The sequence below is a fragment of the Phaethon aethereus genome (genome assembly GCF_964289735.1).
Source record: "Phaethon aethereus genome assembly, chromosome: 17".
Taxonomy (NCBI): domain Eukaryota; kingdom Metazoa; phylum Chordata; class Aves; order Phaethontiformes; family Phaethontidae; genus Phaethon; species Phaethon aethereus.
The window spans coordinates 14750174-14777352 of record NC_138593.1 but is presented as its reverse complement, the minus strand read 5'-3'; the positions used below and the strand labels follow the sequence as shown (position 1 = coordinate 14777352).

General features: G+C 38.3%; 1 protein-coding gene across 1 annotated transcript in view; it reads right to left on the bottom strand.

The window, feature by feature from the left end:
- Positions 1-27179, bottom strand: part of MTMR3 (myotubularin related protein 3) — a gene marked incomplete at both ends in the record, with an annotated part of 80445 nt that overhangs the window by 34946 nt on the left and 18320 nt on the right. The window contains 5 exon segments of the mRNA XM_082007759.1: positions 3436-3468; positions 6351-6467; positions 7662-7751; positions 8118-8129; positions 8131-8199. Coding sequence (XP_081863885.1) covers positions 3436-3468; positions 6351-6467; positions 7662-7751; positions 8118-8129; positions 8131-8199 — 321 coding nt within the window.

Here is a 27179-nt window from a genome sequence, read left to right as displayed (position 1 = left end):
TTTGCCATCAGAGGAGAATGATCCAGCAGCTTAAGTTCTGGCTTGGGGTTTACAAGATGTGGCTGTAAGATCCTGCTCTGCCACTGTCTTTCCACATGACTCTGGGCAAGCCCTTGAAGGTCACCTCCAATCAAGGATCTGGGGTGAGGAATCAAGACAGCTTCTACTCAGGCACCACAGCTTAAAAAGTACCTGATTTCAGTGGAATGGAAAAAGAAAATGGAACTAAAAACAGTAGGCAAGGGAAAGAGATGTCTCAAATACAAGCCACAAGAAAACGTACTCTGAGCATGAAGATGCCTACAGAAAGCCAATGGTAAATGCTGTGCCCAGGAGAGTGACCAAAACTCTCATGTCTCTTGGGAAGGCAGGCACACAGCTCACAGCTCCACCTCTTGTGTCCCTGCCAAATCTAAAGCTGGGAGTCCAGAGTCCTCTTCTGAATGCAAAAGCTCAAATCATTGCCCAGAGCTCACAATCCCCCAAATACAACCGGCAGGTATTGTCTTAATGCTCAACCTTTATCCTTGCCGTTGTCAGACCACAACAAAGCAGCAGTGCTGGACTCTCATAGCTGGAGAGCACTAACCCTCACCTCCCATGGTCAGGAAGACTGGTACAGGTAAGTCCTTCTTTATTCCCTTCTTTATTCCATTTGTTGTAACTGGGCCATCAATGGACAGAAAATTCATGCACAAGGAGACTAGACAAGATGGTGTCTGACTCAACAGCCCTGCAGTTGGGGTATTCAAATAAAGCTGGAACTTGAATTTTGGTCCATGTTTTCAGTGTTATTTCAGACCTGTAATATTTTAGTATATTTAAGACCTGTGACAGTCTACTATAATTACATAACTAGCAATATGAAGGGGCACATGAAGCGAGGATTCCCTGCTGTGAGAAGCCCCGTCTTTATTCACCATCCTTAAGCTCAAGTGGACTGCAGAGTCACCTGCAGAGAGTAAGAACAGTGAAGATGCTGACAGGCTTAGATACCAATGTAACAGAATATTTAAACGCATTACACATAACATCAGATGTACTGTTGGTACAGTTAATCTTTTATTTTAACTGCTAATTTCTTCCACGTCTTCTCCTACTTGATTCTAGCCTGCAAGGTAGATAAATTGTTGTGATAGTTTTGTCTAATACGACAAAAAGATTAAGGAACTGGAACAGACCTCGGACACACCCAATAAATTATTTAAATATACCATTGACTTACACAGCACCAACATGGAAAGTAAGGTACCTTTCCCTAACTGAATGAGTTAAGACTCCAGAAGACTTGCTTTTTTTAGTCAAATGCTGCTTTGTCTGTTAATATCATTATTTCTTTTTTTTTTCCCCAAGCCCTCTTTTATTGCATTTTTCTCCATGTCCATCTTCATTTAAGCAGTTCTTCATCTTGCTCCCTCCTCCTAGCAGTCTGGTTCTAGCACCTCTTCCTCCTGTCTGCACTCTAATGACATACTAAGTATCCTTCTACTCCTGCATTACTTTTAATTTCTTTTTTTCAAAGTCACTCTTTGTTCTATGCCCTTTCAGTTTGCCCCCTGCTCAACAGCCATTCTTTTTTCTCTTGACAGTCTACATGCAGCTCACCATCTATTTCCTTAGAATCTGCTGGTTTTTCTTCAGGGCAACCTTCACATCAATCTTTTTAATTTTCTTTTCCGGTCATAAAAACCTGTCCTCTGATCTTCTTGCATTTTCAATCTCCTTCCTGTCCATTATTCTTCTCCCAGTAAAACTCTGGAAAATTATCTGCCTTCATTCCCTATTCTTTCCCACTGATAGCCTTCCGTTTTCATTGTTACATTTTTCAAACTGATGCATGCAGCAAGTCAGACACCCAGTGCAGTGAGCTTGCTCTTGAAAGAGCCATCAATTCTATTTGCCATATAATAGTGGCTATCGAAATAAAGCAGTAGAGAAGCAATCATTTTTGCTTTTGTAAGAATAAACATGCATTCTTATCCAAGGCCAATCATACCGCATTAGAGAGCATACTAGAGCATCGTGCTCTTACAGTATCTGTCTCTTGATTGTCTCTTTAAAATTATCTCATTTTAAGCAATAGCAACATTCTACAACTCAAACTTTTCCTTCTTTGAAATTATTTTAATTACTGGAACTGTTATCTAACAGCAGTACAAGATATATTTAGAGAAAAATACCTCTGTAGTTAGAAAAAGCACAAGTTATGTTTATGCTGCTGAAACAACCCACCCCAGGGCTCGATCCTTGACCACAACACCAAGTGGTACGCAGTCGACCATGGCCAGGCTGCTATAAGCCAGCCCCTTCACGAGTGACTATGCTATATGGTCTACCCTATATACTACTTGGCCCGAGTCTCTCCTGGAAACCATGTGGCACCCAGGGACCATGGGCTGTAATTAGTTCTTTCTTCTTGTTTTCCCGGTTCAGAGCCTGAGATAATGTCAGGGTTATGTTACAGACTGGTTACTTTAAACAGCACGACGCCAAGGCTACGTGCTATATGTCCTGAAGCGTGGTATAATATGACATACAGAGGAACTGAGGATGCAAGGGCAGCTCAGAAGGTCTTCAAGGACTCTCCTAGGTGGAAGGAGTCAAACCCCCCCCCGGTGCAATCTTGTTCAGGAGTACCTGAAACAAATTTTGGTTTTCATTACAACTAATTACACTTAGGTTTTGTCTTGAAGGCAATCATTTAATCCCCCTCTGCTTCCACAATTAACATGCATGCAACATGAACAAGTTGAGCATCAGGACCTGAGAACGAAACAAGGACTAAGCTACTGTTCAGCACAGATGAACCACAACTGTGCTACATATATAAGGAAGATACCAAACCAACCGTTTTTCCATTAAAGGCCAAGCAAAGGAAAGCTCACACTAAAACTCAATTACCAAGTATGTATGTCTCCCTCATCTTGCCAGCATTACTTTTTTTTACTGTATCCAAAATCTACTATTTGAAAGAAGCTACAAGTCCCTCGTTTCATAAACTACACTACCATTTTAATTCTCCGATAAATGCAATTAGCTTACAGGGAGAAAAATGATTAGACAGAAACACTGACCAGCTGCAAAGTTTGCAATTTTCTTAAGGAAAGCCAATCAATAGAGATTGGCCTGGGAACCAAACTTCCCATGTGCACCGAGATCGCTGTTGAGTCTGCATTTTTATCCCACGGATAAATGTAAGTCAACACTTTTGAATGTCATAATCCCTCCAATTTATGCATGGTCTACTGGATCTTTTGGGTTTGCATTTAAAATACCATGTTGCTATTACTACTGTGATCTAGGAAATTATCCATGGAAAAGACTTATGCATACAGCTGTTTTCTACAGTGTTGCAAGTGAGCATGATAAACTTTTAAATGTATTTATTTTCAAGCCCAGGTGCAGCAAGTGATCTAGCAGCATTGTGCTGCTTACTGAGGTTTCACAAGAATCACTTTGACAGCCAGTCTATTGAATTGTAAACAAAAAAGAGAACAGTGAGGTAAAAAACCCCAAAGTTCAGGAATCAATTTTTAACTGGATTCCATTTCCTTCATGCAATTGCCTTTAAGGGGCAGGCAGTTGACATGCATACTGCTTTCTCTGGAGGACCATTTCTACCATGAGAAAATCCCACGTACTTCAGGAGGAAATGCCTGTATAGAACAGCTGCACATTCAGACATGGGGAATCAATTAGTTTTACAAATACTATAATATAGATAGTTGCTAAGAATCCTCTTCCTTACACAGAAGTACATCTCTCCACTGAAGTCACCAGGTTGTTAGTGTGGTTGGACTTAGGATAGTAGCTCTTATGAAAAATCACTCAAATACCTCCCCCCCAACTCCTAACATTAGTAAGTATTTTTACTTTTTTTAAATGGTCGTCTTAGTTTTTTTTCTGAACAGCTCTAGTGATATAAAAACAGCAGGAAAGAATCAAGGTGAACTCCATCAAAACTTACTCTGTGAAGATTTAATTTAGAAAATCACCATCTGATCAATAATTTTGATCAACAATAGCCAAAGTGATTATTACTCCTAAATTTAACAATTTGAAAATGGTTCCTAATTATTGCAAGTATGTTTTATCCTTAAAGCTATTCCAAATCCTGTCTGCTTTAGATTCCAGTAGAGTTCATACTATGTTATCAGTGATGGACATATATGGTTACAGAATAATCTACGTTCTGCTCTACCACATACACTAATTGAATCATTCTGGTTAATGATGACATATGAAGCAGCATTAACAACCTGGGAGATATCAGATAGCGAGAGGGCAGAATACTGGATATGAAAGTCAGGGAAGCAAAATCATCATAATACTGACAAACTTTTTATAGACTTTTTCCTGAACACAAAAAAATATTATTATTTAAGAAAACATCAATTCTTTTTACTGCTCAAAAACGTTAAATTGAAAATTCTTAAAAATTAATACCCCAAATTATCCTAAGGACAGATATGACAGTAAGTGCAGTACATGCATTAGTGGCTTCTCTATCATTTCCTGGCATTCCTCAGGACAAACTCTTCATTTCTAGGGCTACTCTTGTTTCTCACGCCTCAGTTCCTTGTTTTTAAATGTTCAGTCCTTTGCTTGTCAATTCTAGTTGCCAATTTCACACAGCATTCAGACTCTGAATTAAGAAAGTATATTGTATTCCTTACTGTTAGATTATAGATTTATTGTAGCAGGCCCCTTGGCAGAATTCAGCCCTAGAATTCATGTTTGTACCACAAAGCAGCAAAAGAATCCTACAGAACACGTGTGTTGTAATGCATCTTCTCTCTGTTGCCAAAGCACATAGAGATGCATCTGGCTGGACCGCACTTGAGGCATCCCAGCACCTAGCTGACCCTTGGCTACCATTCCAATACACAGTGGCACTTACAGCTTAACTTAAGTCTCAAGTTACACTTCAGGATTCACTACAGAGTAAGAGAAGTGAAAAGTTACACTACCTCTGCGTATGTACATACTTGTATCATCTCCTTTGTATGGTCAGTGGAAGATAATAGCCCTTAAATTTCCAATGCAATTTTTGTCATGGTAAGTTTTTTGCCATCATTTTGAGTAATTGCCAAGTTTAGAAATAATATCTTTATTTGCTGAATAACCCCACATAGTCTTGAATTTTAGCACTTTAATGCTGCACACAGATGCTCACCAGCCTAGCAGGCATGCCTATTCAGCCTACTACATCGACAACTCATGAACTAAAATAGCACTTAAAAGTGATTCGTGATAACCATGACACAGCCACATTTCAAAGTCTGTAGATAATATAGCCACAGACAACAAAGCAGCAAAGATTGAGTTTCAGTTAGTAAACAACAGTTTTAGAGTTAATAATTCCGTTCTGGAACAGAACAATGAAAAAATTAAATTTAAAGGTTTAGATGGCATCAAAAATCAAATCAGTTTAGGTGCACAGGAGATATCGCTGATGTTCCAGACCACTGTCACATGTGCCTCAGTCATGTATGTGTTGGACACTTGTCAATGCTTACATTTTGTTTCCCTGTAGTTTGTGTTTTACACTTAACTCACCACTGCATAGTTCAGGATTTGTGACTGACATGGCAATTGTGAACAGCTAGCCAGGGTCAGAACTTGTCTTGAAATAAGGAGATTGGTAAAAAAACATCATCAGGAGAAAAGAAATGCTTTTATTATTTGGATTTTATTTTACTGGTTTTATTACAGATATTCACAAAAATACTTCTGTGCCACTAGTAAGACTAGTTATGTCAGCATTATACTACTGCGAAGGACAATACAATGCCCCTTTAGTTTATGTCTAATGAACACGAGTAGCTGGACCTGTAATAATTTTTAAGAATGGATACTTAAGAGTAAAGCTCTTCAAAGAAACACGTGGGCATCTGAAGATGAGGTCCAATTCACAGATCTCTTACATCTGTGAGAGTACTTATACCATCCAACTTCAGGCATGTAACTTCAGTAGCTGGACCTACTTTTGAAGCTCCAAGCAAGGCATGAATCTAGCTTAGGTGCTCGAAACAGCCCTTTGGAAGACCTTTTATTTCTCTACTGAGTATATACAGAGCCTAGGGAGAGCAAATAGCTGACATAGCCAGCTGTAAAGAGAACATAAAGTTCAGTGATGTGAACTTACGAAGCCTGATTTTCAGAGGTGCTGAGTCATCTTTTGATGCCGAAATACATATCTGTTCTCCTGAAAAATGCGATTGGAACATCACAAAAGATTTCATTACCACTAACCTTAAAAGGCAGGATCAGTGTACTTTTACCCTAAACTCTTATGTGGATTGAGTTCAGAATACCTGTGTTACCATAGTAGTACAAATAACACTTACATTCACAACAGACTCCTTGAATTTGATGTGAAGCCTGTAATTAGAAAGTGCAATGATGGCATCCTCCGCTCGTCCTACATACTCCGTACTCTCACCATGAAGTTCAATGAATGGAACCTTCAGAACAGGAAGAAAAATCTCTCAGAAACCATTTAACAAAAATATGTACCTCCTGTAAGCAGTCAAGCACACATCAAAATCAAGATGAAACACTCCTGAGATATCAGCCTAGCTATTACTGCTAAGAAGGAAAGTCTTGGGTAAGGTTAGTTCAGAGGTTAGTTGCAGGCTTTTTAAAAAATGATTCCTCATTTTCTCTTAATTTTCCCCAAGTAGTAAGTGTTTGGTCAGGGAAAGCAATGAAATTCTATGAAAAATCTGAGCAAAATACCCTCATTTTGGCAAGCAGTCTGACCAACCCCTTGATTTATGCTCTTGGTCCCTTACTCAATGGAGAGTGGCATTTCCATAACATTATTAAATTCATCCTAAAGTAGGCAAACCATATAAGATGAATAGTCTATGCTACTGGCCCCCAATATTCATTAAGCAAGCTTGGGTAATCAGCTTAGACTGGATAGATAAAAGCTATGCAGCTGAAGTCACGTGAACAAATCATACTTTTTGCTTCATATTTCTCACTGCAAATACAAAAATGCACAACATGCTGCTGTTTTATAAAGTTAGAAAACCTGCAGTCATTCTACATTGCGCATAATTGCAACTGTTTAATTAAAAATGTGACTAAAGCCCAATTTACCTGAGCTGCATGAGAAGTGTAAATGCTCAGCTTGAAAATAATCTGGTTTTACACCATTTTAGCTTAAATCAATTAAGAATATTTTCCATTAAAATGAAACAAACTGTTCAGTTGATAGAGAGTGTCTACATGGATAAATCATTTGAACTAAACTGATTTCAAAAGGAACTTTGGAAAATTACAAAAAAATATCCATTTTGTGCAACATAAGACCCTTGGCTTCTCGGTAAACAAGTAGTAATGGTAGTATTTAGCTAGCTTAGTGTTATTTTTAACAAAAACCCAAAGTTCTAAACTATGGAATTAAACCTAGCACTTGAAATTACTACACAAGTAATGGCTATATTTTCCAGACATGCTAAGGAATCTCTTGTAATATAATGCAGAAGTTCTCTGTCCTACCAACAGTACCCGAGTATTTAAAAAGAAAATCTGTTTCCCCTATTACTGTGCTCAATTGCAAATGAAAATTCTATAGGAGAGGCCAAAGAATACATGGGTCAACTAGAGATATTGTTATCTTAACTGGGAAGGAGCAGCGTGGCAATTACCTGAAGGTTCTCATCCTCTCGGATCAGCTGCTTCCTAGGAAAAATCTGATTAGCCTGGATGCATTCAAGGCTGTGCTGAGTCTCTTCATCCTGAGAAACAAGGTGTAACAGTTAGCTTCAGCACTGTCACTTGCTGCCTTCTTCACCACACAGCAAGCTACCAATGACTAATGAAAAGCTCAAACTGGATGAAGTGTTTAGGGAATTCAGGTAGCAGTAACTTACTAAACTTTCAAAGACAAACACTCAAACAATTAAATATATTAGAAACACACTTCCTGTCTCTAAAGTCATAAAAAGAGAGAAAGACTTGAAAGAGTAGTGAGAAAAGAGCGTTAGCCTAGTCTAGCACTACACTTAAAATTCAACAACCCCACATGTAAACATTAATTCTCTAATGTTTTTCAGATGTTAGCCTACTCTTTGTAACAGACCCTACAAACCCCTTCTGCTTACCATGACAGGCCCTTGGATAGGAGGAGAAATCCTCGTCTTTACTCACAATACTTTGAGGCTCTTCTTCACTTATTACTAAAATCTAAAAAAGCAGAAAAGTATAGCAAGGAAGTTAAATTAATTTTCTTTCAGCAAATAAATACCAAGTAACTTTTAAAGACTGAGAATTCAGCTGTTAGAAAACTGCAAGCAAACTAATTATGAAAAGATGAAATCCATATAAACTAACTCTCCTGAGAGACAAAATTGTTTCAAAATGTGTCTGGCTCCTTCTGTTCATTCTGAAAAATAATCTTTGAATGTACTGCTGGGACAATACCCATCTGAATGCAGCAATTAGACCACTGTTTATATAATTTAAATTAAAACATGTTCATCTAAGTCACCATGAATTTTCTCCCAAGTCATTTGCAGATCCCGGTTCCCAAATACATCAGTTATAAAACCAAAGGGATCATCGTGATCATTTAGTCTGATCTGTAATGTAACAGAGGTTGTCAGATCCTCCTGAAGTAATCTTGTTTCAACTATGGTATATGAACTAGAATTAATCTAACTATAAAATGAGGAATTTTATATGTATGACTCATTTTCTACAGCCATGCATGTATCAAAACATCCATTTTCTTGAACCAGCCTTTCCAAGAGTTCCAGATCACCCTACACTAGTGACTTGCTCTCTATCTAACAATCCCCCGATCTTTTCCTCATCTGCAAATTTTCTGGAAATATTGAAGCGTATAGAGTCTTATGAAGTTCATGTAATTGACCCTATTAGGAACTTAATTATTGAAGCTAATACAGGGGTTACAATTTGACTTTGAGATTTATCTTATATTCAATTTTTAAAATTCAGGTAGGTTCTTCCCTTTTAAAAAAAAAGGATTCATTCAGGTATTTTATGGGTTTTGCAGTCTACAGCACAGAAAAGATACAAACAAAAATGTATCAGTCAAGTTCAGTCAGTTCTCAGTTCATATGTCACCTTACTTGTAAATATATTTCAAATCATCAGTGTTTGTGGTTGACAGAAAACCACTTCAAATCCATCAGCTCACAAGCACACCACCACTGCAGGAAGCACTAACTACATCCTGTATGTTGTACAGAATATTTACAAAGGGAAAAGGAGCAGCAGATGCACATATTCTGAAACTAAAACATCCCACTGTCTAAAAACGACCAATGAGAAGAAAGCATTACACTGTCCCCAAAACCTCTCTTAAATAGGAACATCACAACAAAATGTCTTTATGTCCCCAGAGTATGGGAGAAACAGCATATAACAGCTTGCAAGTTAGTTCAAAGGTGCACAGCTTGCAGAAGGACATGTATGTGTGTATTATATATAAAAGGAGGAAATTATGAGCGGAATCGAGCTGTAACTGCCACTAATTCACTAAAAATTAATGCAAAAAGTGTTTAAAAATGGGATTTTGCATCTAAACAAGAAAAACAAAAGCTCTAAGACTTGCCAGAAGTCTCAATCTATCAGCTCTGGAAACTGATAAGAGAAAACAAAAAAACAACACACAAATGTCTGTGCCTGCAAGAGCAACGGAGAGTAGGAACATTCTTTTAAGTTATCAGAAACAAAGCAAATCTAGAAGTGCTATCTACCAACAGCAAGATGAAGATAGTATTATTGTTAATATTGGTTTAAAAAAGGCAGAATTATACATTTTTGTTTCAAAAGAAGCAGGAGGAGAAAGACAGTTCATATGTAACCCATACTGTAACAGATGAGAATATTCAAAGAACCACAATGATTAAAGCTAAAAGGCGATAAACTCATCAGGTTTGATCTTTAATATATCACAGGCCATAAAATTCCAGCCCTTGTGTTCAAAACAAGAGTTGCATTTGATTCCAGCATGACTTGGTATTTTACGTACGTTGTGTTTGGGTACGCTTATCTTCCAAAACCATGTCTGCTCTTGACTTGAAGATACCAAAAAAGGAGGGGTTCAGCAGGTCTCAAATGCATCTAGTTTCCACTTCTAACCTTTAGTTCTCACTGCATGTTTTTCAGATTACATGATGCACCATTCTCCTTGATCTACAAGATTTAAAAAAAATGAGCCTCCTGCTCAATCAAATTTAAAATGATGGCGGGCTAAGCAACAGGCTTATTTGTCCAATCAACCTCTTAGAGGTCATCTGTCACGAAAGGTGCAGACTGGATTAACTTTGCAGTATATCCTGATATAATAAAGGTTACTGGTTCAAAAGAAGACTGGTTTAAAAACTGTAAGGTTCACACAAATCTCCTTCTCCATCCTTAAATAATGATAAGCTTACACATTCAGCTATCAGGTCTACTGCCAGCAGAAGAGCAATGAAGAGTTGGGGCACATTTATAGGAACACTTTTGAGGAGGACTTCTCAGCTACCGCTCCCGTAGGCTGCTGGAGGCAGGCTGTTAGTACGACTGCCTTCTGCAACCAACTACCTCAACTACGGCAGTTTCAGTCTTAATGACGATTATCAGATATAAACTGTGATGCTGCCAAGACAAATAATAAAAGAACTTATAAAACTGGTTCTAAAACAAACAGTTTGCATGCTCACACTGCTTGTAGGTGTTAGTGAAACGCTTCATCAACTTAACTGCCATAACACAAGAGTACTTTTAAAAATTACTGGCAAAAATAGCAGGAAACATTGAATTGTTAGAATGAAGATCACTGATCTGATGGATAGACTGAATAGACTGAAAGAAATAATTCATTTCCCATCATGTCAACAAGCTGATCCAACCCCCTTCATGATCCCATGATCACTGGATTGAGCACAAGGGAAAGGAAATACATCACTGGGACCAGGGACAGGGACCACACCATATTCTCAGTAGCAACCCATACTGAGATTGTGTGAATTAACTCTGGAACCATACTTTCAATCTCAATTTCTTTCTGTACCGAAGCTTTCAAATCCACTTCCATCCATACACTTAGCAAACTCTTCCCAGTTAGTCATGTGAATAGAAAATTTGATAGGACAAGGGGTAAAGGTTTAAACTAAAAGCGGGCAGATTCAGACTAGAACTAAGGAGGAAATTTTTGACAATGAGGGTGGTGAAACCCTGGCCCAGGTTGCCCAGAAAGGAGGTAGGTGCCCCATCCCTGGAAACATTCATGGTCAGGTTGGCCAGGGCTCTGCACAGGCTGGTCTAGTTGAAGATGTCCCTGCTCACTGCAGGGGGGTTGGACTAGATGGCCTTTAAAGGTCCCTTCCCACCCAAACTATTCTGTGATTCTATGAAAAAGGATCACAGTGATTGTGTGACTCCTAGTAAGGGATTTCTGACTCTCCCTTTAAGAGCACTGCCTTAGAAGTAAGAACACAAGTATCCTCATACTGTCAACTCCGACAAGCCACTTCGTTGAATTTTACCCATGATAATGAACACACCCTGCTACTCTGGAAGACAGCTTGATACAAAGTGAGACTAGCACGAACTGGCTTAAGAAATCTGTTCTCAAGTTGACCCATACTATTTTGGTTTGATTAATTGCAGAGTAGAATCAGAATTCTTGTTTTGTTTAACTGCAGTCAGCAAATAATCAGCTCTTCCCTGACATTAATAAACCATTTCCCAGAAGTGAAGTCAAAGTGTTCAAATACAGCTTAGATACTAACTGACCAATGGTTCGTGAAAAGTACCTTCAAAAATTCAGGCTCCAACTTATAAGTAGGATCATATACAAATAGCAGATAGCTTATGCATAGTGTAGTGGAGCTGGTTTTTATTGTTAGGAATAATATTTTTTTTTTGTCAGGATTGAGGCCAAAAAAGGTTGTGTTATCAACGTACTCTGCTGCCCTTTCAACTGTAGTTTCACATATATTAAATTACATCAAAAACGAGGTTAGTCTTGTTAATTCTCCATCCTTATGTTCTGCTTGAAAGGATAAATGATTAGTAAAGGTTGTAACCTCAGACTCTGTTCAACCAGTATGGGAACATCTTAATTACCTTTTGTTTCAGATGTGCCTTCTGGTCTAAATTATGTACATAATTAAGCCTAGCAATAACCATCTGTTTGCCAGTGATTCTAAACAAAAAAGATTATATAAATGAGGATCATTTAAATTCACATATATTTAAATGTAGCTGGATCTATAGCATGGAAAAAGAAAAACTGGAGGAAAAAAGGGAAAAAGCAAGTACCCAAGTGTTTTACTTTCTTCCCCTGCCCAGATCCCGGATCCCATTTATTTTAGTATCAAAAATCAAACTGAGCTGACCCTCAGTCTCAAAACATAGCTATTTACACACAGTGTTACAGTTGCCATGTAAAAGTTTTAAATAGGAATCCAAACATTTTGACAAAGAAGCATTAGAAAGTTTGAGCACAAAATACTCAAGAATGTGATCCAGCTTTAGCAAAAGATGCTTTTGTTACAAAGTGAAAACACTTCTTCCCCTTTCACAGGTGGACGGAAATTATTCTGAGATAAGGGTAAGCACTTAGTTTCCCACATTTCAATCCCTGACAGCAAGGTTTCCCCTCTTTCCTGGCACCACATGTAGAAGTTACTGAACAGCTTTCCTAAGTATTTACTGGGGAAGCAGGTAACAATATGGACATTTGCACATTGCTCAGGAATAAGGGCAGGACAAAGAACCACCTTTGAAGATTTTATGTACAAGAGTCAGAAGTCATCTTTTTCTTACAATTAAAGGCTGCAAATTCCAATTCAGTAAAATATAGATTTTCTGTCTAACATCTTGGAAAATGCTTTATTTAATTAAGAGAGTAATCAATGATAACTGTAGAACCCATCGTCATAATATAGCTCATCTTATGAAAATAACAGGATTAACTTACGAAAGAATGAGAGATAAAACAGTCGTCTTTGTCCCAGAAAGTTTCAGACGATACCCTCCCGATACCTCACATTGGCAACTGCAAATAAAAAGACAATACTTTCAAACATAAACCTTCAATTGAAAAAAAACCTTATTAAATAGCCAGCAACTTATGCAAGAAACTCAACTGTTATGCTAATTGTCTTAATTAAAGAGGGAAAGTAAAAAGTACTAACTGCTATGTAATTTGTAACTATTGAGATCTTCATATGCCCAAAGAGGGAATTTAATGGTTTGATTCCAACATGTGCTGGTTAAGGCCTCTCTTCTGGTAGGGAATAGTTCAGAAATTGTGGCCACAAAGCAGTTCAATTAAAATTGCTTATCAATACAAGCTACAGGAAAGCTCTTTTATAGAAGATCCAACTGTTTTTGTACTGATCTTTAAAACGTGCTTTAATTTTATGCTAAAAATAGCATTTTCGCTCCCAAAAAGGCAGATGAAGACTCCTAAATACTGGTTATAGCATAAGTACTTTTGGACAAAGCTGCAAAAAAGCCAAGGCAAACAGCAATGCTCATATGATACCATTCCTCCCAAGCCCTAGCTTTTTGACTTTCCAAGAGCTACACAATTATTTAAGTATTGTGTTGCAAATATACATTTGCAAAAACTGTATTATATTGATAAAATATCTGATTTGCCCCATTCTTACGCAGTCACTTCAGTAGATATTCACAGCCATCTTCTATAGCATCTGAACAACTCCTCCAACAGTTTGAGTCATGTGGGACACCAAGTTCTCTACTAAAATACCAAGTTCTCTACTAAAATACCCAAAATCTAAAATTAAAGTTCCGGACTAAAACCTAAAGCATGCAAGCAGCCAGACTGACAGAATACCACTCCCTTGCATCCAGTGTACCAGAAGATTTGCTCTTCACAATAACTTGGAAGCTATCCCAATACTATACTGCATATGTATGTGCCTGGAAAGTCCAACTCACATAAACATACAATCCTGCTGCTAGAAATAGTTTACTTCTACTCTGATGTGCCACGACTATTGATAATTTTCACATTCTGGTCCACTGATAAAAAGATCTCTGTTTTGCATTTATTATGTCCTCTAGCTTATGGCTTATGACAGGGAAAAAAATAATCCTTTCAGTACACAAAAAAGGATATATAATTTTAGAAGCGACATAGAAAAAGATAGTTTAAAAAGCACAAACTTAGATGCATCAAGCTAAAGAAATCTTAACATTTCACATGGTGGACACACTTTAGGGGAATCTCATATCTACATTCAGCTGTTATTTAAAAAAACCCGTGACACAAGGATGCTCTGCTTTAACAGAAAGCATCCTATGAATGATCACAGCTGGTAAAAACCTCAGCTAATCATGAATTACTATTTATGAAATAGTTTATAAAAGAAACATTTGGTTACCTGCAACAGAGGTCAACTTTATTTTAAAATCTCTCAAACAACGAGCCAAATGCCAATTCCAATAGCTTTCTGGGTTGATAATTAAATATGGCACATGAAGCAGAGAGAACACAATTTTACTTTGAGGTACTAGCTTGATCACACAACAAGTTCAACTTTACAGCTGCCTGGTTGCACAAAGACACCTCTGACGGGAATACTCAGCAAGCTTGTTAAACCAAAAAAAGCTATGAAGGCAAACTATGCAACTCTAGAACGACTCTTCAGAGACAGTCTTCTGGCCACATCATTGCTTTTAAAAAGGCAAGATACACATTTAGGGTAGCAGGAGGTAGACTTGTTTTGTGTGTTTTAGGTCCCCCAAAAAAACCAACCTTCACAAAATGTGCAACAAGCTTTTTATTGAATTTAATGAGGTTTGGAAGAAGCCACTGAATCGCAGGAGTTTTGTAGGGAAGTATAAAAACAGGAGAAAAATGTTCCAATATAAGCGTTAATAATTCCACTTCATTCCTGCCAGTATTCAGAAAACACCCTACGACATGCTCATCAGCATTCCTCTTGCAAGGCTGCTAGTCACAGATAAGCACCTCAAATGTTATCACTTCCTAAGTCAACAACTTATGCCAAAATAAAAAAAAGCTGACTGTAAGAACAAACATCGCTGTGAGTTCTACTACCATCTCAAAACCACTAATTATTTAAGGGAGGAGCAATCCCAAGTGCTGGTGTATAACTGTTTAATTAATACAGCTAAGCACATCTAAGTTTGCTGTCCCTTGAGGAGGGTGACACAGCCTCCTCTTCCATGTGCTCCCAACATTTCCTTTGTATTAGCTCTTCTGTTTGAGCCACACAGAACAGCACCATTAGGAAAGCAAAGGGTAGAAGATGGAAAAGGGAATAGCATTGTTTCAGTAAGTCCTACAAAGTCAAACGTGTCTAGTAAAGGAATTGGCTTTGCACCATCTTTCTTATTAGGCAGTCACATTCTCATAGCTCGTTTGGTTTAGGTTTTTATTTAAGCACAGGTGCCGAAAGACGTATTAACATTGTGCAATTTTAAACACATAAGTCATTCTGCCATAGGGCTCCTGTACTTAAGGTAATGTGAACAGCAACAGAAACTAAGCTTTTGCTTTGAAACATCTTCTCGGGATCCTTCTCCAACCATTGACTTGGGCATTAGGTGAACACTTTAACTGGCACATTGGTCTTGCCTCCATTGTTTTTTCTTGGAAGAATGCTATGGAGAAGTAGAGGAGTGGGATGATCAATCATACTGTCATAGTGAAACTCAAGTAATAGTATAATTGTGGGGGAAAATTCAGAATAATGGTTTTCAAGTTGTAGAACTTTTGTAGAACTTTCATCCCTGGCAATATTCCAAACCCAACATCTAAGTTGGTCCTGGAGGGAGCAGAGTGTTGGACTACCCATGACCTCCAATTTAAATTATACGGTAAGTCTGTGACAATGTTTTTCTTGACATTTATTGAAATAAAACATGGGTAAATAGCTAGAAAAAACACTCTTCAGAAGTTCTAATAAACATGTTTGTTTAATTAGGAGATTGGAGAGTTGCCACTTCAGTTTCTTAGCTGAAAGGCTGTATCTAGCAAGAACAGAAGAGGTATGATTTGATAAACATAAAGTGAAATGATGGAAGAGAATAGCAGCTTTGGAAAAAAACAAATCCAAATTTTCTGTAGCCACAAAGCTATCCTTATAAAGATGTAGACAAATAAAAAACAAACCCAAAGTTTATACAGGTAATTGACTATTTTGAAGGTGTGGTTTTTCCTCCCTTTGCCAAAATATGCTTTGCTTATTCCACACCATGTCACAACCTTAATATTATGCAAGTACAGCTTCTGATTAAGAGTTCTCTATTTCTGTTTACATTTCTAACCTTGCAATATTACTGCTCCCATATAACCTAGCTCTGCAGAAGACTGAACCTTCTCTTGCATCAGATTATCACAGTCTTACCATTTCATCACTTTTTTGTTTGGTCACTTTCTGCTCAGCTTTAGCTCACATATTGGCTATAGATTGTTCTTCTCCTCTTTCCTTTTTATGTTCTTCCTAGTGGCATTTAGCTTGCTTTCCTCCAGAACTGTTTTTTTACCCTATTCTTAGTGTGCTAAGGAATAGGAACAGAGTGCTACTATCAGCTACCTACCACTTGACTTGGGGTGATGCAGTTAGCTTGTGGCTGAGCTAAAAACCACAGAGAGGACGAGAGCACTGGGACTGCTACCCTGAATACAGTCACTCCCAAGGCGGGACAGGGCAAGGTGAAAACTTAATAGAAAGTTTTAACACATGTATACAGAGAAGGAATGCTGGTCTTCAGGGAGATATTTTCTGGTTTCCACTGCCAGGTGTCTTCTCCATCATACACTTCCCTAGATGAAGCTGCATCATTTCCAGTTTGGAAAGCAGTTGAATATGAAGGAGTGTACATGTCAATACTCAAACACATGACAGTAAGCAGAAATCAGCCATACTGAGTATCTCGCTCTCCCTTAACATGGATGGGAAGTGTCCTACGTAAGAGCACTTTGAGAAGGTCTTATTCCATTTTCCATTCTACCTGTGCTTCTATGAGTGAAGAATAAAGTTAATTACAAGAGTTCAAAGCACCAAAAAAGTTTTGTCAACATCTGTCACTGCACTGACTCACACATTAATGGTAGGTGATTTAGTTTCCTGTGGAACCCTTTACAGGTAGGTATATGAGTTTCCTTCTTCTTCCCACTCAGAAGAGGCCTTAATCTGTTTAAGGCAGTTTAAGCTGATGATCTTTGCATACTAGTTAAACATCGCTTCTTGCACTCTTCAAAAATTAAATGCAGAAGCAACAGCTCAAAGCTAAAATGAAAAACATTTCAATCAGTTAGCAAAGCTTGAAATGGCAGAAGAATGCAGTAGGCAAGGCAGTTGAAGCACTTCTGAGACTGGGGCTATCTAATAACTAATGATAGTAAAGAGAAATTTGATCTTGCATTAAGAAAGGTCCATTTTTCCATACCTGATTTAAAGAACCAGTGGAACTTTAGGTGGGATAATTGTATTATTTATTGGAATAATTAAGAGTTTTTTAGGCAAATGTTTCTGAACAAGAGATTATGTATCAATATTTTCCTTCACTGATCTGAAAAACAACCCACGTCCAAAGACCACAGCAAGCTGGAAACCAAAATCTGAAGAAAATGTCACTTTTTCTTATAAGATTTCAGATTTTCTTTTCTTTGAATTCTTTTTTCATTTGGATAAAACCCTGAGATCCAAATGCTGCAATTGTTCTTACATAAGTCAGGATACAATTTACACATCAGAAAATCTTTTGATGAACCACTGGAAGTTTAAAGCTCAAATTAATAACCTATTCTATTATTTTCTTTTTATTTCAATTACTTCATATTCCTCGATTTTATGTGCGTAACAGACAAGTAACATCTACCAAGAGGGACCAATGAGCTACACAGATCAGTCTGAACTGTGGAGAGATCTGCAAGGATGGGATCTGAATCTAGTAGTCATATCTGAAATCTAACAGGACACAGAACACTGATCAGGGCCTGAGCTGGTGGAAACTCCGTAGCCATGTGTAGGTTCTAAGCTAGAAAACTGACCAAGTATGGTGGGGAGGGGGTATTAAGTCAAAAGGTAACCAAAGAGCCATGAAAAGTAGGGCAATATTAGATTGAAGTTATGGAACAGAAAAAGCAAGTGAGCAATACTGACCAGGCAGCAAAAGTTTCCATTTTAAATGGCAGAACAGAGCAAGGAGGGAGTAATTTGCTCCTCATACTAAATTGCTCCTCAATTTTCCACTAAGGTCCACACAGCTCATTTGCCATGAGTCACACTCCCTCCCCTATTTCTTCCTTTCTAGAAGAAAGGCAAACAACTAGGGATAAGGGGCTGTTAATCAAAGTCTCAAAGGTTTTACTCGTCCTCCCAAAACACCTATTCACCCCCCTTCCCTCCTCCGGCAACATTTGGCTTTAACTTGGCCGCTTATGTTAACTGGATAAGTACTAGAAAGAGGCATTACACAACACCCATCAAGACAGGCTCCCTTACACGTGATCTCTTATTGACAGTCAATGCAACACTAAAAAGAGCTACAAATAATAAAAAAAGAAAATTTTGAAAACAGGAAGAACCAAGAAGCAAATTTGTTTTGAAGACTCCTTTGGAGTTTCCAGTTACACTCCCATGAGATTTTTCTCCCTGCCATTGAACTACTTTAGGACAACATACACACAGGTACAGCTATTAGCTCCCAAGTATGTAAGCTGACCTCATTTTCACCATACTTTGTCTGGCACAAAGCTTTTAAAACCTCTTTAACAAAACACTACTCAATGCTTTTGTCATATGACAACTTTATTGAAATACCAAGTACCTGCTATGAATAAAAATTTCTCAAAGCATTAAGTAGGTTAAGTTATTATAAGGTGTCCATAACAGGAAACTCACCCCCCCTCAGAGGCTCAGAGCAATAGCACTGATCAGCTACACAGCTAGGAACAAGGCAGGACACTGAAGAGTCTGTTCTCTGTTATCAAGGCCTATAATGAGACACTTTTATTGCACACGTTGCACAATGCAATTATGGATTACAGTTTTAATCCGTTAATTCTTAAACTGTATTGAAAAAGCTGCTCTGTCAAGGAGGCCATTTGGGTAAGATGCACATCCACCTTCACTGTTTTCACCTAGGAATAGAAGGCGATTTGAGATGTTCAGTGATCAATGACTTTCACACTTGCATAAGGTAGTCCAGTGTAAGTTAATCATTTCAAATGACCTAACACTAACACTTGGTAAAATTGTGGCACACTCCAAAAATGCCTTTTTTTTTTAATGTGACACTTCAGGTGTTTTTGCTTTAAAATGGACTATGTTCACATTCCCTGAAACATGGTGAGCCATCAGAAAGGCTACTGCTCCCATACTCCTCCCCAGCAAAATGCTCCCCTTCCTTTTCTTACACCAACTCTGACATTTCACAACCCTCATGACATAATCAAACTCCCAGATGCAAGGCAAAAACCAATCCAGAAAGCAGTCAGATTATGGAACCACGACTCTACAATGTATATGTTGTTTGCTTCCAGACAGATGCTGATAAAAAGCATAGCCTGAAAGCAAGTGCATGACATTCAGAATTTACAGAATTTGAGGCATCTTAAGAATCACTTCAACACATGCAGAAGTGACACCTTTACAGATCTAGTCAGTTAGCTTGCTCATCTCTTACACTACTTACATATTTACTTCTCAAAGCATTAAACAGGCTAAGTTCAAATGGCAGAGTTTACAGTTCAAATACCAATTACCCTCATGCATTACAGCTATTAAGCATACAACTGTACCCTGCACAGCAGCAACAGAAGTTGTCTTTAGGTATAATACACAATGAGATTTCTGCCAGCATCTGTGAACTCAGGGATGAAGAATTAATCTCTTCCAACCAACCATGGTAGGGGATAAGTACATGTGATCACAGCATTAATACTATTTATTTACAGTACAAAATAGCAAGTTAACTAGATGTAAGAAAAAATGTTGAGTTCAGGTATGTCTTTATTAGTACATGCAAAACAATCCTGGTAACAGTTGAATCAAGAAGTCATATTTAAAGAGCTGAACCAGGTACAAAGCCAGCTTTAGTCACAGGATATCCCTTTTTATGAACTGACATCCTAAATTTCACATTTCAGGAATTAATCAAGGATCAGGCTAGCTTTTCTAGGATCATAAACGACTGTTTTCTAGAGAGCAGTCCAAACACTTGTTTGGGCATCATCCACAAGACTGCCAAGACATCAAGAGCACTCACTGTTCAACCAGCCACTTAATATGTGTAAATATCACAATGCAAAAGTCAAATTATGAAGAGATAACACTATGTATGCTGGTGCATAAGGAGACCAGCAAGAGCTGGGTAAGGAAACACTAGCAGCTTAAGTGAGTATAAGGAATTTTCTGCTAGCTCCTATTTAGACATGGCAAGTTCCAGTTTAAAGTCAGACTTTATTTACCAGAACAGGTTACTTCCTTCCTTACATTTCAGCAGCTAACCCCTTCCAGACCAGCACAAACAAGTTATTGCATCAATCCATTTCCAGTTTCAACTTCTCCGAACTTTCAGCAGTACGCTCTGTAATTAGCCAAGTTTTCTACAGAGGGAGAGGAGACTCACACTAGCATTGCCCTTCAGCTAGGCACAGCAGTGATGAGCTTAAGCTCCCTACATGTATTAAGACATACACAGAACTTGGGTGCCTTCCCCAATTAAGGGGGCTTCCTGTATTTAGATCACAAGGGACAAACTGTTTTGGCTAATCTACCAGCAGACTGCCTCCAACAAACCTGCCACTTGCTGTCCTTTCTTTGGTCAGCTGTTTCAATTCACTAAAGCTACAGGGAAAAAGCAGGAAGAGCAAATGCCTTCTCTCCTACAGTTAAATCACTTCAGTATCTTCTAAATGTCAAGACAGTTGTTTATTCCCATCTTTTTCCATTCATGGAAAGTCATAGTTACTTTCAAAAGCAGGAAATGTAACTGGCAAAATACTACTTTCCATTTGGAAGTTGCACTTTAAAACCTGGAGATGGGACTCCACAACTGAAATAAAAGGCAAACAAAGTAAGATGTCTTAAAAAGGGTCTTTTTTTCTGCATATGTTTGTAGGACACTGAGCCATCTGCATATTGGATGACAGTGAGGAGCTCTGAACAGCCGAGACTGCATCTCACTTGAGAGCCTTGTCAAATACCAAGGATTTAAACAACATTTGCACATGGCCCTCCTTTGATGTGAGAGGCAGGAGGCACAGTAGTCTTGCATCTCTTCAGATCACCTAAAGAAATTTGAAGCTAGTCTTCATGTATTTAATCTTCAAACCTAGTTACGGAAATTGAAACACATTATGAGTATCTAGTATTAAGTACAGAGGTATCCAGACTAGTTAATTTTGTCACACTGCAAAATTTATTCCGCTAAAGGCACAACAGTGGTGTTTTTGTACAGTTGGCTCTATTAAATAAATAAGCTTTCAAAAAATTTACATAAGTCCAGTAGCCCTCCAGCTACTAAACCATGGTAATATGCTATGCAACCATCTTGTTCAAATCTTGAACATGTCAAAGGCAAGAACAATTACAATTTCTAAAGTCATGTTTCCCAACTACCCAGGGAGGCTGAGTTTAGTCATGACAACACCCTAAAATCTTTCTCTATATAACAACTTCCATAATACTGAAAGTATATAAGCCTGTCAGTTTGCACTGAAGTTGCACAAACATTCAGAGCCAGTAATGAATTTGCTTGGATTAACAGAATATGCTTATTCTAAAAAACTAAACAGCATGAAGCCAAAGTTAAATATATTTAGGCATTTCAGAAGAGCACCGAAGAAGGTTTTGTGGCTGTTTTTAAAGGCACATATGTAGATCAAAACACTGAGTTTCAGTTAGAATTAAGTTCTGCAACAGACTGCAACTCTGCTAGTGAAACAAGGTCTGACATACCTCCAGTTAATATTTACTAGCCACAGTCTCTCCCCTCCCCCCAAGTTAAAAATCCATTGACCTAAATGTTCAGGTTTCCTTAGGAGGATACCAGCAAGCATTTCCCTCATGTGCAAAAAGGAATCAATCCTATACGGTAACTATAGCTGCTCTGAAATCACTGTTTCAATGCCAAGATCAACCAATAGGAATGAGTTTCTCTAGGGAACATGAAGATTCAAGTCTGGATTTCCTGCTCACTGAACCCACACTAAGTTCTGTATAGCTGATTAGTTTTTACCAGAAAGGTATTACTCCAATATCCTGTTCTATACTAAATGCCCTTTAAAAACCAGCATGACAAATTAGTAATACAAGATAGTCACAAGTGTGTGCGTATATAGGCAAACACACTCCAACATCTCAGCACTAGGAGCACTTAATCTACAGCAACCTTTGTTTCTAGCTTTGAATTACTGTAGAAATGAATTTGCCTGTATACGCAAACACTTAAGTCCTGGTGAACTCTAATGAGACTATCCAGAACACACTTTTCCCCAAAATTTGGTTTAGTGTAGACTCATTCAAGCCAGGCAAACCCTGATTTATTTTCCCCTAGAGAAACTCATTCATATTGGTAGATATAACAAACCCTGAGAAGGAAGAAAATACAAAACATATAAGTAGTCATTTTATAGTGTTTTATCCTTTAGAGAACATTCACTGCTTCCCTGTGTGACTCAAAACAAACCTAGTTTGCTAAAAGACTTGGTTGTAATTAAGAGATAAATCATTTTAAAGAAACAAGAAGCTTGGGCTCTTCAGCAAATTACCTAAACACAATGCATCCACATCTTTCCCACAGGCATTGTAGAAGTGAGTGCAGTTCAACAGCTAATTCTGTTACTGATGCATCAGGTAAGGTAATTTTCATTTTTAAATATGGTTTAATCCCAGATTTTTTTAAAATTACATACATCAGTATGCAGGAAACTTCAGTTATCCACTTTAATTTTGTTTTGCATTTGAATCATTATCAACCAGCAAGACTTAACCTTCCTTCAGAGAAATATAAAAAGTTATATCCGTCCTTACAGTAAATTTAGCATGTCCCCTTCAAGTTGTATTTTATAAAGACATGCAAGAACATGTGCATATTAGTCCACGAGCTTGCTTACAGGTATGAAAATAGCACAAGTTACACATTTATAACACTACAATTCTTACCTGTGACTTGCACATATCAAGCGTCAATTAAATGCTCGGAAGTAGCACTTCACAGTAAAAATTAAGTAAAATCAACTGAATTAGTCTATCTTTATTCTTTATCCTTCAATTTTAAGTACCCCCTGGTAACTGATGTAGTAGCAAAACCTAGTCTGTACTTACTGAACATGAACTTGGAGATGTCTGTCTGAAACCCATGAGGACAAAATACTCAAGTTACATTTGCTTAGATTCAAAAATTAAACCAGGAAAGTTTTGGCAAAAAGGTAGATACAACATAAGTAAGGAGCAATAAGAGGTTTAGTACTGGAGTTTTGGGTCCCAATTTACTGCTTTGCTCCTGATGAAATTAAATAGCAACAAACCCTCACCTCAACTTACACCTTGTTTCATGATGCATAAGCAGAATGAAGCTGCTGACAACGTATGAATAAAATACTCAAACTCAGTTTGCTCAGGTACTCAAAGATCTCCTTAAAGATCTTATGAGGTGTTGGTCAAAATACAAACTAAAGAGCAGCAAGAATTTCTTTCCTTCCCATAACTATAAAAATAAAAGCTGCCTGCACTGAAGTTTGCCATCAGGTCCAGAACTTCCAGGACTGAAGTTCACAGAAACCTTTCCTTCCGAAAGACTCAAATTCAACACCAGAGGTTTCTGTGCTGTTAACAGTCACAGGAACAGAATTCAACATCCAATTACAAAAAAAGCAGAAGTTACTTCTGCCCCTTTAAGTCCAAACAGGAAAGTATGAAGAACCACGATAGAGACGTGCAAAAAAATTCAAACTATTTGGGTTGAATGGGACAACTGAACATCAGTTAGTCCAAGCCCCTACTTGACACAGTTCCAATTAGATCAAGTTGCTCAAAGACTTGTCCAGCCAAGGTTTGAATATGGTCAAGCAAATTCTTTCTAGACAACCTGTTCCAATATTAAGGTTGGAATCTTAAACTAAGTTCAGAAAAATACTCAAAGGCAAAGGAAGCCTTCACACTCCAAGCAAAAACGGGGGCAATGTTCAGAATACTTAGGTCTACCTCACTTTTTTAAGCCTTTATTTCAAGACGTTATGCAGTTTGTAACACAAATCTACATGTGAAGACAAATCTAGAAGCAAATGTTCAGAGCCAAAGATGAAAAGGCATTTGTAATTTAGATAAATAACAGCTCGCTGTAGGAACAACCTCAGTATTCAGGCCTTGTATTTCTGAAAGAGCTTGTACACAGTTTTGTACATCTAGATTCAAATGCCAAAAATAGCCAAACTCCTTTCCTGGATGAAAGATTACATCTTTGTGGGAAAGCTTACTTGGCAAGCTTAAATTAGTCTGTCAACCCAGTACAAGAATCCAAGGTATGTATGTTTTAATAGAAGTACCATATCTGTGTCATCAGCTTGGAAATCTAACATCTCCTCTGCATCAGTTTCAGGTTCAACAGACAGATCTGTTCCGAAAGTCTTCCCTGATGGTAGAGGCTTCCAGAACAACCAATGAAATCCATGAAACAGCACTTGCAGCCAAACTTCTATGTTCAGTCTGAACAACTGAAGCTTGACATGAACTGAAGGTGTTGTTTTTTCCAGTTCCCATTACCATGGGTGCTGAAAAACCAATCTTCCAAGAACAAGTAAGAAACAATGGCTGGTTTTGGTATTTTACTACTTCACATACAACAGCTCAAGAAGTCTTAGTGCTGGTGTGTAAATACCGCTGCAAGGAAAGGGATCCTTGACAGCACAGACATGCTTTGGTGATGAGTTTTTGGACTAGGTAGTTACATGTAGTTGCACAACAAAGTAAACAAGGGAGGCAAAGCTGACAGCCCACATATTAATGGCACAGCAGGTATCTTCAGTACTCACACATGCCATGGAAATCAACCTGTAATTGCATCTTAAAATGTCTGTATATATATAAAAAGCATGGAGTGAAGAATTACACATCAGGAAATGCAAGCACTATGATCACCTGTGAAGCTTTAGTTCAGCTTCTCTTGGAGTATGTACGATCCTTAATTCCCTTCTCCAACCCTCCCTTCCCATTAACCCCCATCCTCACTCAGTGAACTAGGTGGGCAATACTCCCTGAACCCATAATTTTTCATTATATTAATTTGTATTAAGCCTCGTAGTCAGTGTGGAGTTCTGAATAAAATGAACCTTTTCTACACTGCTCATTTCATAGCACCTCTTCTGCTAAAGATCCACAGCGCTTACCACAGTCTTCACACTGTCCCATATGGTTAAATGGCAGTAATGGATTTTAAAAGGTTGAAAAACTAAGTGTAGTAAGAGTTCAAGGCATCAGAAGGATCTTCTAGTTTTGGTACCCAGAGCAGATGTCTAAAGTCTAGTTCTTCAAATGCTCCCAATTTTTATAGTATTCTGCTCTATTTGTGAAATACAGCTCCCACTAGCTGGGGCTCTGAGCTGCAGATATGAGCACTCATGCCTGGAGTTGTGCACTTAACACCAAAACCGTAACTCTACACACACCTGTAGAAGTTTCCAGTAACTTACTAGCCAGCACCACAATCCACAACAGGGCAGGGACACATCTAGTTCTCCAGGATGGCAGTCACCTGACTCACCAGACCACCACCTAGAATTTCTTCCCAGATAAAGCTGCTATTCCCTCACCCAGTGCTTCTACAAATACCAGGTAATTTAAGGTCTTATTGGGCCATCTGGAAGTTCTGGATTTCTTCAGATGCCCAAGGCTATTGCAGCCTCTCCTTAAAATTATCTCAGTTATTACCTGTGGGGATGAACTACCGATGCCAGTGCACTCACAGCTACAGTCAGTAGTTCAGCAGATCAGACAGTTTGTCAGGCATTTCAATATCCAATCATCATTCCTTCCACAAACAGCTTGATCATACTATGTTAGTGTATTGGCTCAATTGCACAGCACAGATAAACCTCTTTCGAAGGGAGATGCACTCCCTGGGAAGCCTTCAGAATAGAACAGTACTCACAGTTGGTATGGTAGCTCGATCAGCAGCCACAGCCACATTTATCAAGAAGCCCAGGTCATCAAGGACTCACATTAGAGCCAAAATTAGCCAACACACCTAATTCCCATAGGGTCTTTTAAAATGGTCAGCCCTAAGGCTTGGGGTAGAGTCATCCAGTTTTATTGTTTTGAAAATAATGTTAGTGAAAATCCCTTAGCAAATTAGGATCTTTCTCCCCTTTAAGTCTTCTTGCAGAGTAGCATATGGCAGTTTAAGCTGACAAAAATGAGTACATGAGGGGGAAGCATGCATGACATGGAACATTTAAGGGATATTCAAATTTACACATGCTCAAGCTACATTAATGCTAAAACTAGAAACCCAACAAGGTTCAACAGGCTCTTGCACCAAAGTTTTTTATACAAATCAGAAGCAGCCATCCTTCACCAAGACACTTTTCCCTCCATATGCTTTTATTGTTGCAAGTCCCACAATTTGTTTGTTGGGCTCCCAACACCTGCCCTGAAGCACTGCAATGCTGGGCTGGACATCACCTTTCTGTACAGCCATTCAATCTTAGCCTCCATGCTAAGACAGACCTTCATCTGACTTTGGGCACAAGTTATTTCTCCAACAACTCTAGAAGCAGTCTATTTTCTTTAAACCATTAAAGAAAAAGCCATTAAATCAGCTTTAAAGTCAGTACGTGTAATACACCACACGCCACCTGCCTCAGTGAGGCATCACTGCCATACTTAAACTTTGTCTGCCACAGCTTTAACTTTTATCTTATCAAAAGGATGTCAGAAGTCTTATGCAAGTTCACCTCTAACATACTCATTATCCTCTTAGGAGCCATTGAATGAAATGTGAGTTAATGAATAACACAGTAGGAATTATTTCATTATCCCCATGGTGAAAGAGAGCCATCTAATTCTTGGATATGATGTCAGACTTGAGAACTAGCCAGTGATACTTACTCAGACTTCCACTGCTCAATCAACTGCTACACCAGTGGTGTTCACAATGAAAGGCTTGCAGACTGCACTGACAGCTCAAGCAAGCCTGCC